Here is a 15,473-nt window from a genome sequence, read left to right as displayed (position 1 = left end):
AATGGTAAAGCGGCACATGTAAGTGTAAGATTCTCTAGTAGAATGGGTTTATTGGCAGCATTTCTCTGATCTGCAATCCAATTCGGGTTGAAATCCCAAATCTTTATTCAGCTTCTAAAAATTTCAGAACTCTTTCCATATAAATTGCTGTCGTGAAATTTATCATTTTGCGTGGTGTTTGTGTCAAGGATGCTGCTACTGCTTTTGAGAGCAGAATTCGTCCAACTTTTACTCATTGTGGTCTTCTGACTAAATAATAAGAAAACGAGATGTTTGAAGATTGAAGCCCCATAGCCAAGTGGTTATGAAAGTACAAGTAAAAACATAATGGCAAGAGAAGATCGAGATAAATATACAACATGATTAACAATACAGTATTAGGTTCCAAACCAGTTAGCAGTGAGCATTTGATGATCGGCCCATAACTTGGCCCTGTTTCTGAGAATAACAACATAACCGCTGAATAACATAACCACATTTCAGAATAACCACAATTCAGAATAACAACATAACCGCTCGCTATGCCCGGTTATATTCCATTTGATAGTAGTATTTATTGGCCACGGGATGACGAGACGATACCATTACAACTGCTGAGAAAAGCTGACTACAGTCTACCGTTTAGCGGGCGGATTTTACTCTCAAAAACAGGTGCGATTATCGCTTTTATATTTGTAAACAATGTTGAGGCGGCGTTAGAAGTGTATTTTACCCGTGGTACCAGTAGTAACGGAGATCAGATATCTAGTGAAGTAGCACAAGTAGGCTTTGACAGTTATTCAGGCCGCAAGATTAAAATACTATGCTGGCATCATCATGGTTGGCATTCCTTGGAAAGCTGACTCCCAGAGAGTGCTTGGCTTTGGCACTCGCACAGTGGCGCCTGCCCCTGTGACTTTTGATCCCTCTCCCCATCCCCTATTTCTCCCTACTCGGGTGGACTGCCTTCTCTATCTATCCACTTTAGCTTTTCCTCGCATTCAGACCCCCCCCCCTTCCTCTTGTTCCCCAGGCCTTCTCTTCTCTTCCTTTTTTTTTTTTTTTTTTTTTAACTTGGTCTTTGTCCAGTACGCTCAGGCGACCCTGGCGGAGACCAGCCAGAGAATAAAAGGGCAGCCTGGCTACCTCCTAGCGGTGTGTGCGGGCAACATGTTTGCAACAAGCTGTTTGCAATTGGAGGATCCCACCAAAACCCTTAAGAGCCCTCCCCTCTCTGCAGGCTGTGGCGTGGAGGCTCAGAATAGGGGATAGATTCCTGCCCATGGAGATGCTCCACAATGTCCAGGAGATGGATGTGGACTACAAAAAGTTCATAGAGGACAAACCGTACCAGAAGACGCATCATCAGGGACCAGCTTTCGTCTTCAACCGAGTGACTGTCATCGTCCTTTCATGTGTCTTCATTTCACATGTTAATATTAATTTTATATGTAAAATATGTAATTATACGTTTTATGTCCTAATACATGTTTTAAGTAATTTTTCCTGTATAAGTTATTTAATGTTAAACCCCTAGCATTGTCGCTGTTGTGGGTATTATTGCATCAGGCAATCATGTAACCAATCACTGCCTGCAATAAAGATATATATATAAACATGAGGTTCCACCAGGGGCCCTGCGGCCTAATGCCAGGACACCCAACAGAACCTAATACAACAGACAACACTTTTCTGGCATTTACAGTAGTTCTGTATTTCTTCACAGCGTACATATGGCGCAGATGTGAGAAATCACAGGTGGCGCCTGACCCTAACGCTATGCACACTATATTCAGGCTGCACCCCTTTTCTTTCATATGAGACCAAAGGATAAACAAAATCTGCTGGGGTTAAATGAGAAGACTGCACAATGGATCTGCGACCATTTGTTGGAGAATTTTTTTTGTTGAGAAACTGTCATGCGGTGAGAGAATAATGTGTTGGGACATCGTCTTTCATAAAATTTAGAACCTTTCCCGGTAGCTGAGATAGGCATATTCGCGCAGCATTGCAGGATAACATCCTCAGAAATGACTGGTCCAACCAGTCCTTCCGAATAGATTATCTCCCGAAACAAGCACCACAGGAGTATTAAGTAACTTTCAGTTTGATCATGTGGTCTATCATGTGCCCAACGAAATAAAACTGCCACATCACTAAAATGATTTTTGGGGGGGAAGTCTCATTCTCGTCAATCTTTCGGAGCCTCGGTTAATTCCATCCTTCATATAATTTGCAATATAAACTTTACATCCAGATTTTTTAAAATTTTTATAAAAGAGTTTTTTCTTTTTCATGAATGAAAAAAAAAAAAAAAACCCTACGAATGAAAGAGTTACAGAAATTCAATTTTTTAAGTGCCAAGTAATTTATGACTCGCCCTGTATAAGATAAACAATAAATGGTATTAGTAGTGTTAAATGATGCAAGAAAGCAAGGTCATACAGCACCAGTCAAAAAAAAAAAAAAAAGAGAGAGAGAAAACTTCCCATTTCACCTATCCATCCCTCCTTGAATTTATTCAAGCTGTTCACTTCCACAACAACAGATAGAATTTGTTCCAGCAATCAGCCACCCGCTGGCTAAAGGCAAACTTTCGCACATCTATTCTGCAACCATCCTTCCTCAATTTGAATTTGTGTCCCTTCGTAAGCTGAACAAGAGGAAGAATCCCATCAGCATTGAGTTTTGCTCAAACCATTAAACACCTCAATCAGATCACCTCGAAGGTGGCTAGTCTCCAGACGCTGTAGTTTGCAGGACTGAAGCCATATACAATAAATAAATAATAATGAATAAAATTATTTTAACGGCATTGGAGTTTGTCACTCATATCTGTATGCGTATTTTCTCTGTAAAAGTGTGTGTTCATTGGCCGATTTACATGTTTACGTGATAAAACACCCCGGTATAATTGGCCCTTCGCCCGAGATCGGATCATGCCAGAATGCTAAAGTTCGAAATATCCTCTGGTAAAAATATTCTACAAGGAAAGTCTTAAATTGTATCATCATCAGATACAGGAATCATGTACCGTTAAGCGTGTTCATGTCGGGTAATTTAAGCAGGAAAAAACTGGTTGATTCATCTGGATGTACAACCACGTTTGGTAGAAATTAATTTTTTAAATAATGTGACAAATATTTCCACGTTTCTCTAATAAAACCATGGTTTCAGCAGCGATTATCTTTGAGTAGATAAGCTGTTCTTTATATAGGCCTGTATATGTTGAAAGCACATCGAAATAGGCCCTAATATCGATTTGGGTCTGTTGACTCAATGAATGGCTTGCGCGCACACGTTGTGGCACGAATGGTACAAGATGCTATAATGTATATACATTTTTTTCCACAATTTCCTACTGTTAGAAATCGTTTCAAAACCCATATTTTCAAGTACATTATAGCATATTCGATTTCAGGCTGCAGCGACCCTACCGATGCTCTTTGAACACAAGGTGGACACACGCTCTTGACCGGTCTAAACCAGTAGTCGATACTCACACTTCGGTGTGGTGATTTTACGATGGATCAATGTGTTTTAATTTCTTTCTCATGAAATAAGAGTATTTTAATACTAATATAATTAATATTTAAATTATTAGAGCGAATGAACCGGTTATGTAAGTTTTTTTACACCTTTTATACCTTTTTAGTGTTTTATTCGTTTTAGTTAGTATTTTGTGCCCTCGCTAGAGAGGGAAACTTAAATTTTCCGTATAGTATTCTGTAGTAAGTGAAGAGGGAAATCCCCATCCACACCCTGAGGACAGCTCATTCATCGAATGTACTTTACGTGCGGTTTGGAAAGCATTAAGTGAGAAAGAGTTGCAGTAGGCTTCTCGGTGGTCGGCTCTCAAGGATTTCTACAGGTAACCGGGGCTGTTTGCAAAATCAGTCTTTACCCGCTGCACCCCCCTCCCCCACGTCCTAATCCAGTAAACAATAGTAAGAAATTAGACGTAGAGTAGTTTACGCATAATGCGATTACTAGGGTTTTGCCAGCGATTAAGGAACTCTTAATTCAGGAAGTACGTTGCTCGATGATAACCATTTAAAACTGAAAGAGTCCTTTTGAATTACAGTTTTTCAATATTTTACGTCTCTTCTAAAAGTATTCAGCCTCTTTTGAATGAATGGAGACAGTGAAAGTTGCTAAATCGCCGTCAGATGGCGCATTTCATGTGTGATTTCAAATTAAGTTTTCGATTCTCTCTCTCTCTCTCTCTCATCTTGACTCAGCTTGTGGATAACTTCATTTCGGTTTCCGCACATCCGTTCAAATAACGCGTTAGCATTCCCCCAACAAGAGCAATTATCGTTTTAATCATAGAAGGTGTTTGTCTTCTGTTAATGTATGCTTTGAACGTTTCTAACAAGATTTTCTAGGGGAAGCACACACAGACTCATCCCCCGATGAGTCAGGGATATTTGGGGAGCTTCGAGAAGACGTTGCTAAGCAGCATTCTTTCCGTGCCACTTATAACCGTTCAATGCAAACTTCCCCCACCGCGTGCACTCCTGGAGTATGCGGCCAATTTTCTGCCGTACATTGAGCACGGTGGACGCTGATCAAGCGGAACGAATTCATTCCTTGTTCAGAAGGCGACAAACAGCTCCTATTAATGAATTGATGAATGTTATTGGCTTCCTCGGCCTTTTAAAATGAGCTAAAGAAATCACCTGCGGTTCCAATACTGAACTACGTCTTTGTTTCACGATCAGTTCCCCTTTATGAACAGGCTGGCCAGTCTCTGAACTGGTCCAGTTTTCTTAGACGAAGGAAGTGTTCCTGGAAATCAATAAATTTGAACACTCTGTTAAGACTGCCTTTCTAACTTTCAACCCGCTTTCTACACTTGCGTTGTGTGAATCACTTCTCTTTTCCATACGGTGTGGAAGAGTAGCGATGGCAACCACTGTCCAACGTGCGAGGGGGGGGGGGGTCACCATGCATTTTCATCGTACATCCTCCTCTGAAAATCATCCGCTGTATATTTTATTCTACAACAGCTGAACACTGTTCACATATGCAGATCCAGCTCTACGTGTAGTAAGTACTGTGCGCTCAACACTGGAATATAAATTGCAAATTTTCGCCGTGTGCAATTTACAGTCGTATTTAAATCATTTCAAATGCAGTGCGTTGCTTCTGATACTTCCGCGAGTTGTTTGCAATTGGTACTACGATTATTTATTCCTCCTTATAATATTTTTGAAAAGGAGCAGACAGGTTGAACTTTTAAAAGTATTAAGGAGATAGAACTTAATTTTTTTTTTCGTTTTTGGTAGGGCCAAGCAACATGAGCTTTTCACCAAGGATAACTTCTCAAAAAGATCATCTTAAAATGAACTTTACTGCATAACGAGCTATAGTCCCTTTGCATATAATTGAGACCTGAAAACAATGACCTAGGCGATAGAACTTCTTGAAGTCAGCTGTCACAACATTCTCAACTTTATTTGTATAGTTTGCTATTTTGATGCCGGCAATAGTGGAAAAAGCATTAAACATTGGTGACTGTTTGCATGGAAACCTAGACTTCGACATGTTTTGATAACCATGGTAGGTGGACACAGAGGCATTCCACCATCCCTCCCCCAACAACCGAGATCCCACGAGTTTATATTATTGAGTTGCCCAACGTGCCAAAGTTTATACCAATACTTGTCTGCAGGGGTGTATATAAGGTGCTCAGTTATAGTAATAACAATAATATTGGCCATATAGTGAGTGCAGAGAGGCCACAGACTTTCGTTAGCCAAAAAAACCAAGTAGATAAGAACATACAAATTATATGCTTCCCTCCTCACACAAGTTACTATCCAGTTGACCTTTTAATTTATTCAAACTGTCAGTCTCACTACCTGTGAAGGCAGCTTGTTCCTACAATCAACAATTCGTTGGCTGAAAGAAAACTTCCTATAATCTGATCTAAATCTCTTCTCCTGTAATTTTAATTTATGGTCCCTAGTTCTGGAATTCTTTATAACAGTGAAAATTCCGGCTTCATTCATCTTATTAATCCCTCTCAGAGCCTTATAAACCTCAATCGGGTCACCTCTAAGGTGTCTGTGGCCAAGCTCTGTAATTAGCAGTTTTTCTTCATGCGGTGGTCCTTCTGCCGATCTCACCATTCGAGTTGAGCGTTTTTACACCCTTTCAAGAAGTTCAATGTTTTTTTTTTTTTCAGATGAGGTCTCCATACTTGAACACAATATGCCAAATGTGGTCTTACAATTACCTTATACAGTGGGATTATGACCTCTCTATTTCTACAGGATGATGTTCGTTTAATCATCGATAGGATGAACACCATAGTTATCGTTGTGACGGAGATTTTCATGGTTTCGCAGACACCGTTGTGCACCGATCATACGGTTTTCTTCCATTTCAATGAAGATCGATCCGTTCTAAAAAGATCTCCCTCCCAAAAGTGCAGCCACTAATCGGTCTCATATTTCATTGCCCTAATCGGGCAAATCGCCCCGATCGGTAATGGATCCCATTTGGCCTACACTTTACACCTCCCGTCTTTGGCTGCTTGAGTCGCACATGTTCCGCTAGTGTTGATATGTGTTGGATGAAGTCCCGATATTACTAGTGTGCATGTAACACCGCGGCTCCATGTCAATTTGCCCGTCACATTCGCCAGCTATTAATCATCGCTGCAAACTCCTGACCTATAACACACATACAGGAACTCGGTTATAAGCGGATTTTGTTCCTTGTGATGCAAATAGTTCCAACGATTACTATGTTATGACTTCCGCTAGCGCCACCTGCGCACGTTGCTAGGATACCACACGGACACACTTGGACACGAGCAAGGCACAAGTGCGAATGGACGGCATATTTGTTTCATTCAGTCGCCAAAGAAGAGAATGAAGAAATTCGTTTAAAACCCCCCAGCGCTACGAGAATGAAGTTAAGAGAATATAAAACTACACTTCTCATCACTATTTTGGTTCTCTGAAATCACAAGCTGATGCTAGAGAGAGAGAGAGAGAGAGAGAGAGAGATGTATTTGTTTCTCCACCTCCTTTTCATCCCCGCCCTGGCTATTTGCTCTTTGTTTACCAAAGTGACTTCCATTGTGTATTGAAAATCTACAGTTAAATCAATTACTACAATGCCATCTGGTGACAGACTTTTCTTATAATAGAAATATTCTAACTATTAACCGCAATATTTCTTTGATAGAAAACGAGTTAAATGGTGACATATTCCCCCCCCCCCCCAATTAGCCATATTTTCTGTGGGTGTCCTCTCGCACATTCGGTAGCACCAATCAGAAACGCCGTATCATATTCGCCTCTAATTTTCCCTCATTTCTTAGTGCATCCTCGTGCATAGTTACCTGTCAGTATGTAACTTATTTGTGGATTTTGTAGAGCAACTCTGCCTTCCCGTTGAAATCCCGGCATCTCATCTCACGCATGACAGACTGCATCTCAGCAATGACTGGACAGTTATTGATCTCACTGGGGACATCACCATTCTGCGAACCAGAGGGAAGCTACATGCGCACTGGACGTCCTCTTTTGTACCACAGCATTCAGTCTCGATGTTTGCTTCTGTTATCAAGGGTGGGCAAAGTACTTCCTTATTTAACGGATTCAAAAAAAAATGTTTAGAACTTGGATCTAGAACCTAAACGAACAATGGGTTTGATTGGTGGTTCCGTCACGAAGGGATACGTCTCTTTAAAAGCCTTTGCAAACGAGATCAGTTGATGGCTTCTAAGAACATTTGAACAGTTCTGCCAGGTATTGACGAAGCTACAATTGTAACTTAAATTTTAGTCTAAATATTTAGTCAATGTCCCTAAACGTAAAGTACATAACGTTTCATCCATTATGCTTGACTATACTTCAAGGATGTACAATAACGTATAGTTTTTTTCGATGCCCAAAAGGTATAATGACAGTGGAAAACCTAGAAATGGAAAAAAAAAAAAGGAAGTTCTGGTACGTGAGGTCAGCGATTGTATTCTTAAGAATGGGCTAACTGCGAGGTAATCTTTTCTTTCAAACAGCCTTTCGAAGAAAAGAATCTTCCGTTGAAAATAAATATCCGACTTTTATCCAAAAAAGAAAAAAGAAAAAAAAGTAAAGAACCTCAATTTTCCTGAACAGACATCCCACCAATACCAAACACTAATATGATGAGTGTAAAATAGCCAGATGGGTTCATATTTTTTTCCCATTCCTAGCCCTTAAGCTATCGAAACTCCTCGTCAAAGAAGAACACAGATTTAAGTTATACGAGCTGAATACGGACTTGTGTCATTTCCACAGAAAGTTCTATTTTTTCTAATAAAGCATCCACTTAAAGTTCTCGATATCTGCGCATGAAATGGTTTTAAAATTTCAGCGTGGCATTACCGTCGCCGCTATTAGTGTGCGAATGCGTTCATTCTTCCGACACCTCACCTCACCTTAAAAATCAAAGAAAGAATCTCTGCAGACCACTATATTTTTTTTTTCTAACTGTTCGCTCTTTCGACTTTTTTTCGGTCGCTTGTCAAAGGCGTGTTTTCAGCGCTTCCCTCTTGATAAATAAAGTGCATTTTAAGCATTCATTTTGCTAATTCAGTTCTTTGTTTACGCTTCGCAGTCGCTTGAGTTAATAATTCACATCTTGCATTTCTCTGTGGCCCCCTCTTTTTATCTTTTCCCCTTTCTTTCGTGCTTTTGCAATCTGTTGATTCGGTAATGTGCGCGTTCTCTCCGTGAATACAGGGGTGTTTTACATACCACTGAGTACACTTCGATTTTGTAGTCTTTTCTACCAGTTCTCCTTGAGGGATAGCAAGAAAATCCAAGTTGTGATGGAATAATCGAATTGCTAACAGTAATGTATGTGAGGCACCATAAAAGGAATCTTCTTCAAGGAGAAAACCTTGGCGTTTTTGCAGGTGTTTGGGTAGGACTTGAAGGCGAAGCTGTGCTCGGTAGAGATAACAAAATGCATTAAATTATTACCCAAATAATTACCCCAAAAAATCAATATGTTAGAATAAAGAAAAACTCTACCAATGTTAGAATTTCTCAAAGTTGAAAGCCTAAAATATTTATCGCGGTGGATAAACACGCAGCAAATGGCTGTGCCGAATAAACACGGGCAATCCTTTCTCTAGAATTTTGCGAAGCCATCATGAAATCACGATGTCACCATGAAAACACAATTCTGCAATGAACACTGTGTCTATTTAATGTATTTAATCTTTAAATAAATTTTAAATAAAACGATCTTGATATGAACTTGCATAATGCCAATGCTTCCCGATCTTATATCTCTGCTAATCTCAAGATTACTATAAGATGTGTATACAGTACTTATTTTTTGGAATCTGAAATTCATTCTAGTGTCCTTCAGCTGGGTTTCTTTTATAATTTTCTGGGTTTTACCAGTCACAGTTTAGAATGGGGGTTATGAAGAGGCATCAGCAATATACATGGAGGAGAGATGGTGTATTCAAAGTACAGTTGAAGATAAATCTTTTTTAAAGGCATTTTAGATCATAACGACATTGATAGAAGGCAAATAGTGGGCGCAAGTCTGATTTTAGGGTGGCATTAACCCGTCTTGTATTCTCCCTGTTGATATGTATGCTCGTGTCTTTTCCTGATCAAAGTGCCGGTAAAGCTCTCCACCAGGATTGAAGGATAATACATATTATATAAACCACTGCGTCTTTTTTCACACTACAAATAACAGTTATTTGTTATTATTAACAAAATAAAACTTATCCGCCTTATATTTTCTTATACCTTTGTTACCACTTTAAGGGCGCCTCCGTAGCCCGGTGGGAAGGAGCAGCAGTGCGTAGCACACGCTTCTTGATTAGACCGGGGTTCGAGCCCGTCACCACCAAATATGGAGGATGCGGAAAGGTCAGGGAATGACCACCGCATATCCCGGAGCAATATGGCCTTAGTTGCTAATGCTCCTAAAAACCAAATAACAACAAATTACCACTTTAATCGTAGAGCACCACAGCGTTCAGTGGGCTGGCAGCCAACTGACAACAACATTCATTTTGGCTTCTTGTTTGTTTTCAACACGTGATTAGCAGATCACAAGCCACTTGTGTGTGCGTGTTTTCATCGTCAGTAAGATTTAAGAATTCAAATGATCCAACGTTTATAGAAAACTGGATTTTACTGGTAGATAAGACTAACTGAAGTACACCAACAAAATGGGCTTCACTGTAAGTTGACTGTCAGGCTGACCGTTCTCTGGACGTTGCTGTTCTCAGAGTTCAGCAAACTACAAGGCGCACGAGTTCTGAATTCTGAACCTTTCTCTAGATTATCTCCCCCACTTGATAATAGTTGCATCTACAAGTCTTCAGATTAGCAAAGCAGAGAGATTGCGAGAATGAATGTTTTGATCAAATTAGTCAAATCAAATTAGTTTTTAGATTCATTGACATCAAATTTAAAAGCCTGAGATATTACGAGCAAAGAACTAAACCACAAAAGTTCAAAAAATAAAATCAAAGTAAATAAAAAGCGTATAACCCGTTAGTTGATTTTTTTTTAAAAGCACCACTATCCCCACAAACTCTCACTCCTTCGTACATATCATAATTGAGTTTGTTTAATAAATATTCATGTACTTTATGTTAATAATGGCTGTTGATAATATACATGTGGTATCAACGGCCATTATTTTTAGCAGAGATAACGAGTAAAGATAATTTGAAGGCTTTTTCTAAGTTTAACCATAACTGAGGGTTACCGATTTGGTACCTATTTTGTTAACCAGTGGTTATATTAGTATAAATGCATAGTATAAAATGTGACATTAAATACAATAGCATTACAGTTAACCATTTAGAAATAATAATAAATATTCAGCCATGCTAATGTGTATTGTCCTTATGCTTTGTTTCTGGCCGTGATAGGATTTGTTTCCATTGTGAGTTTATATTTCAAAAATTAAAAGGGCTTTTTCTTTTGAGCAGTGCTGTTGCGGAGAAGTACGGGTTTTCATCCCGTAACTATGGCAACATTATACTACCCCTACAGTATAAAGGCCGAAAGCATGACTTACTTGTAAATGCTACTCATGGGTTCTCTTCTGCCATCAGTATCATTTCTTATAAAGCTTACTACCGAAAATTCCAGATCCTCCCGGATAGAAGTGGTTATATCATCATCCTACCACATCGAGTAATAAAGAACTGGGTTCAAATTCCGTTAATGACGCGAGGAATTTTTAGGGCTTTCACAACATGTTTGAGCTAGTCGGTCTGAGGCAAGGTTGCTTGGTTCGCCCTTGGAAACTTAGGTTTCTCGTCCGGCAAACAGCAAACAGACCGAAGAATAGAGGAATTCGATATATGGTGATCCCTCATAGCCTTAACACACACACACACGCACAGGCATAATTAATTCCAGCTGCCAATCAGATATAACTGTCTTAACTAGGAACAACGAACCATCCAACATTTAATAATAATAGGCTCGCGCAAGTCCGATTGAATCCGCGACAGCACATGCCTGCTGATAGCCCTTCCATCATATATGTTTTACCAAAGATTTGCTCAATTTTCAGGCTACTTCCTCCACTTAACAGTTAATGCAGTTTCATCAAACATTGAGAATTTGAAGCTTTTATTAAAATCACTGATATCAGATATAATTACACCGTGTACCGAGAGACAATATGTTTGCCCACTAGGATTAATACGATCCACTGATTGAAAAGATTATAACGCTAAGCTATTTTTAAAATATAACTCATCATCTCAGTGCTATCATGAAGGGCAAGTCTATTTTCTACTTCCAATCTTCAGTATTATTGCATACGTTGCGGGTTTGATCAATGAGAAGCACGCACATAAATCTTAAAAATTTGATTTTTAAGATCTGTTTAAGTTTAAGATTTGAAAATCTAATTTTTTAAATATATATATTTTTTAGAATCTTAAAATTTCGAGAAAAAAGAAAAAAAAGTTTAATTTACACGTCTCTGGTTTACAGTGTCCTCTCACTCAAAAGAGAAGGCAATTGAGATAAGAGGAAAAGAATTTTAACAACAAAAAAATAAATTCATTCGAATTTTGCATTTTGGCCACCCTGAAGCAGTAATTCCACCCCGAAGAATAGTAATTGGAAATAGTTTATGTAGCAATTGAGAGAGAATGGGAAACCAGCTCTCAGTTGAATCATTGAGTTCTGCATTTCCTAGCAATAATGGCTGGAGGTTTTTAGTGCTTTTGCTTATGCAATTTTCTTCAGTTGTCTTGTTGAGGGACTGTTTTCGAAGGGGCGTTGTTTTTATTAGTTAAACCTCTAATTAGCTGTTTCCGCAGTTAATGATTTGCGCCTTCCTTAATGGCTATCTACCCAAGTGGGAGGTAAAGGTATTGCACAATAGTTTAGACTTGGACCTTGGACCCCGTGTGTGGGCTATTTTGTAAACTCCTTTGAAAGAGTACACCGCATCAATCACATGAAGTGTTGTGTCAGCCCATGCTACTTTTTGATGTTCCGAAACTTTGGTGATACAAACTGTCTTGTGCGCCGCTGCGGCGAGGTAAAGAGGCTAATGGACCTTCCACCCACTGGAACCATACATTATTATACAATACACTAGAAATAATAATTGAAAAGGACCTTGTTCAGTGATCGACATTCTTTTACCATTCTGAAGATTGGAATCAATAGGTAGTCGATTACCAGATTCAGATTATGCAATTATCAATTTATAACTTCATCCTTTTGATGCTTCAGACCTTTGACGATTAGTTTATAAAAACACATGTCACAAGGCTGAAAATTTCATTTGAAAGCAGTTTTATTCAAATTATAACCAATTTTAAGTACATATTTAACTTTTTTTTTACATATATCCTATAACGTACCATTTCATCTCTGTACCATTTTATCTCCATGCTATTTCTCGCATTGAATTGGAATAATCTAGTTTTCAACGGAAATAAATATGAAAAATATGTTTAAACTGCATCCATTGAGAAGAATATATTAAACGTAGAGATATTAGAAATCGAAAAGTATGACAACTGAACTTCACGTTTTCAGTTTGGAGTTATGCATTGTGCAGAATTTTACCTTAAGAATTGTTTCCATCTTTGTGCTTAAACATTTTTGAAAGGATTTGCAAGGATTGCAAGTCCAGTTTGGAATATGAGATCAGTTCACGCGGTAAAACCATGAGCTGCTATGATAGCGACTTAGTCCATACAGACATCTACTCAAGTGTTTAACGTATTCCGTTAGGTTAATGCTATTTAGGTTTATTGTGCCCGATAAATCCCAACCCACTCAATATGACCATAGTATAGTTGGCGGGTAACCTTGGGCGGCCGCAGCAGCAGCGGCTGCGGCGGCAGCAGGATTGAAAGTTAGCGCCGCGGACAAGTAGTGCGGTTGAGTGAGGATGGAGTTCATGCTAAAGTCCATAGTATATAAAACTCAACCCCGCGTGACTTCAATTCCTAGGAGTTGAAGTCACGCGATGTTGAACCACGGTCAACTCAGACGCTTCCAATTTGCAAAAAAATTAGAAGCTGGTCAACTAAACTTCAATTAAAGCTAATCGTAAGGTGTCGACTCTTTTTTTTTTTTTTTTCAAGGGCTCGTCCTCCCTTCCAAGATGTTCTCATTTTTTTTTCTTCTTTTTTTATAAAACATTGCACAAAGCAATGTTTTATAACATTGAACAAAGTTGAGTCCGTACATATGGTAGATTTAAGGATATGGAATATTTCTTTGGCCTCCTAAAAGCCATTTGCCTTTTGTTCAGTTCTTCACTCAGAATAAGTCCAGTATTACGATTCATTGGACAAATCGCATTCTTTGTTTCATGTGTGTGTGTGTGTGTAGTTACCACAGCAGGTCCATTAGCTTGAGTTTCTCTGACAGTTGTCCACTAAACCAAAAAAAAAAAAAAAAAAAAGTAGCCAGGGTTAAACAGGGTCACGTGATTGTTTTTTCCTTTATCCTTTATCTGCGTCTTTACAGTGTAATTTCCCTTGATATTCTGGTTTCTTTCCTTAACAAACTGACCTTAGCACACCCACAAACCTGGGATTTCAAATAAAGTGGAGAATTACCAACAATCACAGCTTCAGTAACGACCATTTTAGTTGCTGGAAACCAGATGCCAGTACATTCCTTCCAGTGATCTGGTGTCTTATTGCGCTATTATTTTGCTAGCCTCGTGTAGATATAACAAAGTATAAGAGGTATAAGGAGAAGAAGATTTAAAGGCTTTAATTTTGAGTTCACTGATAGATTGAAAGGTCCGGTTTTTTTTGAATTTCGAACTCGGCGTATTCTTCGTACTCATATGAGATCCGGCCAGCTTTCGAAATCGTTTGATCCACAATATGGAGTCCCCCACCTCAATGTGTTTCCTTTTATTTCTTTATTAATGGCCACGAAACTAAATTTTAGGATTTTTCCCCCCAGTGAGATCGTTCTCTATGATCCAACCATATTAGCACAAAGTAAAAACTCTTTGTTGACCAAAGATCGGTACTCTACTTAAAAAAAAAAATTGTACACCTCCCACTCAGCGGGTGTTAGATGTCGCGCACCCTACTTGAAAACGCTGAACTTCAGCTTAAAAGCCGGTGTCCATCGTTAGGCCTAAAGTGGTGCATTCAGAGCGGGTGACCAAGACGTGTTGCTGTGGTTGCGTGGTAGCGGCCACCGTGGCTGCCAAACACAGAATTCGCGTGTTAGTGAGAAGTGTTTGTGTCATGGGGTCCCCTCCTTGTTGGAGAGGAGGGTGTTTAATCGAGGATTTTTATCTGAGTTCCAGGGAACAATGAAAAACTCCCTACCTGCCGGATTTGGTGATGACCATCTCCGTCCCTAGAGAGTGGAACTTATCCCAGAGTTCCTTGGACTCGAGCGTCACCTTGGGGTCGTCTTGCACGCCGTCATCTTCTGGCTCCAACGTCCTCAGCGGCCTCAGGTGGGCCTGGTGAGCCAACACATCTTCGGCAGTGATGTGCGGAGGACCTGGCAGTGTTGGCGGTAGCTTCGGGAAGAACGCCGCAGTTGGCGGGTAACCTTGGGCGGCCGCAGCAGCAGCGGCTGCGGCGGCAGCAGGATTGAAAGTTAGCGCCGCGGACAAGTAGTGCGGTTGAGTGAGGATGGAGTTCATGCTAAAGTCCGTCTGGCGCGCCGGGGGAATCAGGAACGGGTGGTAGGCCATCCCCTGTCCGAGCTCTGAGGGGTCGAATCGCATGGATGACGTCCGGACAGCGCAGGGAGGCGAACAGGCAACGAGGCCCGAGCCACAACACTGGGGCCGGGATATTGCACGCGCTATCACTAACAGAGTCGCGGCTGACACTCTCGCCGTGTGACTCTGGCGGTGCTCGGCGGCGGTAGGGGAGTGCCAAAGCTTTGATTTGCTTTTGTGATTGGTCGACCGCTAACAGCTAGCCTGTCACAGAGCTGGGAACGCTCGCCTCGCGTCGTGGTGTGCATCTTCACACCACT

At 40.1% G+C, this 15,473-nt stretch overlaps 1 protein-coding gene across 1 annotated transcript in view; it reads right to left on the bottom strand.

The window, feature by feature from the left end:
* The window catches only part of LOC150085140 (uncharacterized), a 91,556-nt gene extending 76,340 nt beyond the window's left edge, over positions 1-15,216 (bottom strand). Inside the window, exon 1 of the mRNA XM_090373844.1 lies at positions 14,807-15,216. Within this exon, the coding sequence (XP_090229970.1) occupies positions 14,807-15,216 (410 nt within the window). The remainder of the gene's footprint in view (positions 1-14,806) is intronic.
* Positions 15,217-15,473: the final 257 nt, after the last annotated feature.

This window comes from Mastigoproctus giganteus, chromosome 5 (genome assembly GCF_048544385.1).
Source record: "Mastigoproctus giganteus isolate SK-2022 chromosome 5, ASM4854438v1, whole genome shotgun sequence".
Classification (NCBI taxonomy): domain Eukaryota; kingdom Metazoa; phylum Arthropoda; class Arachnida; order Uropygi; family Thelyphonidae; genus Mastigoproctus; species Mastigoproctus giganteus.
Note: the sequence above shows the minus strand (reverse complement) of the source record. Positions and strands in the feature narration are given on the sequence as shown.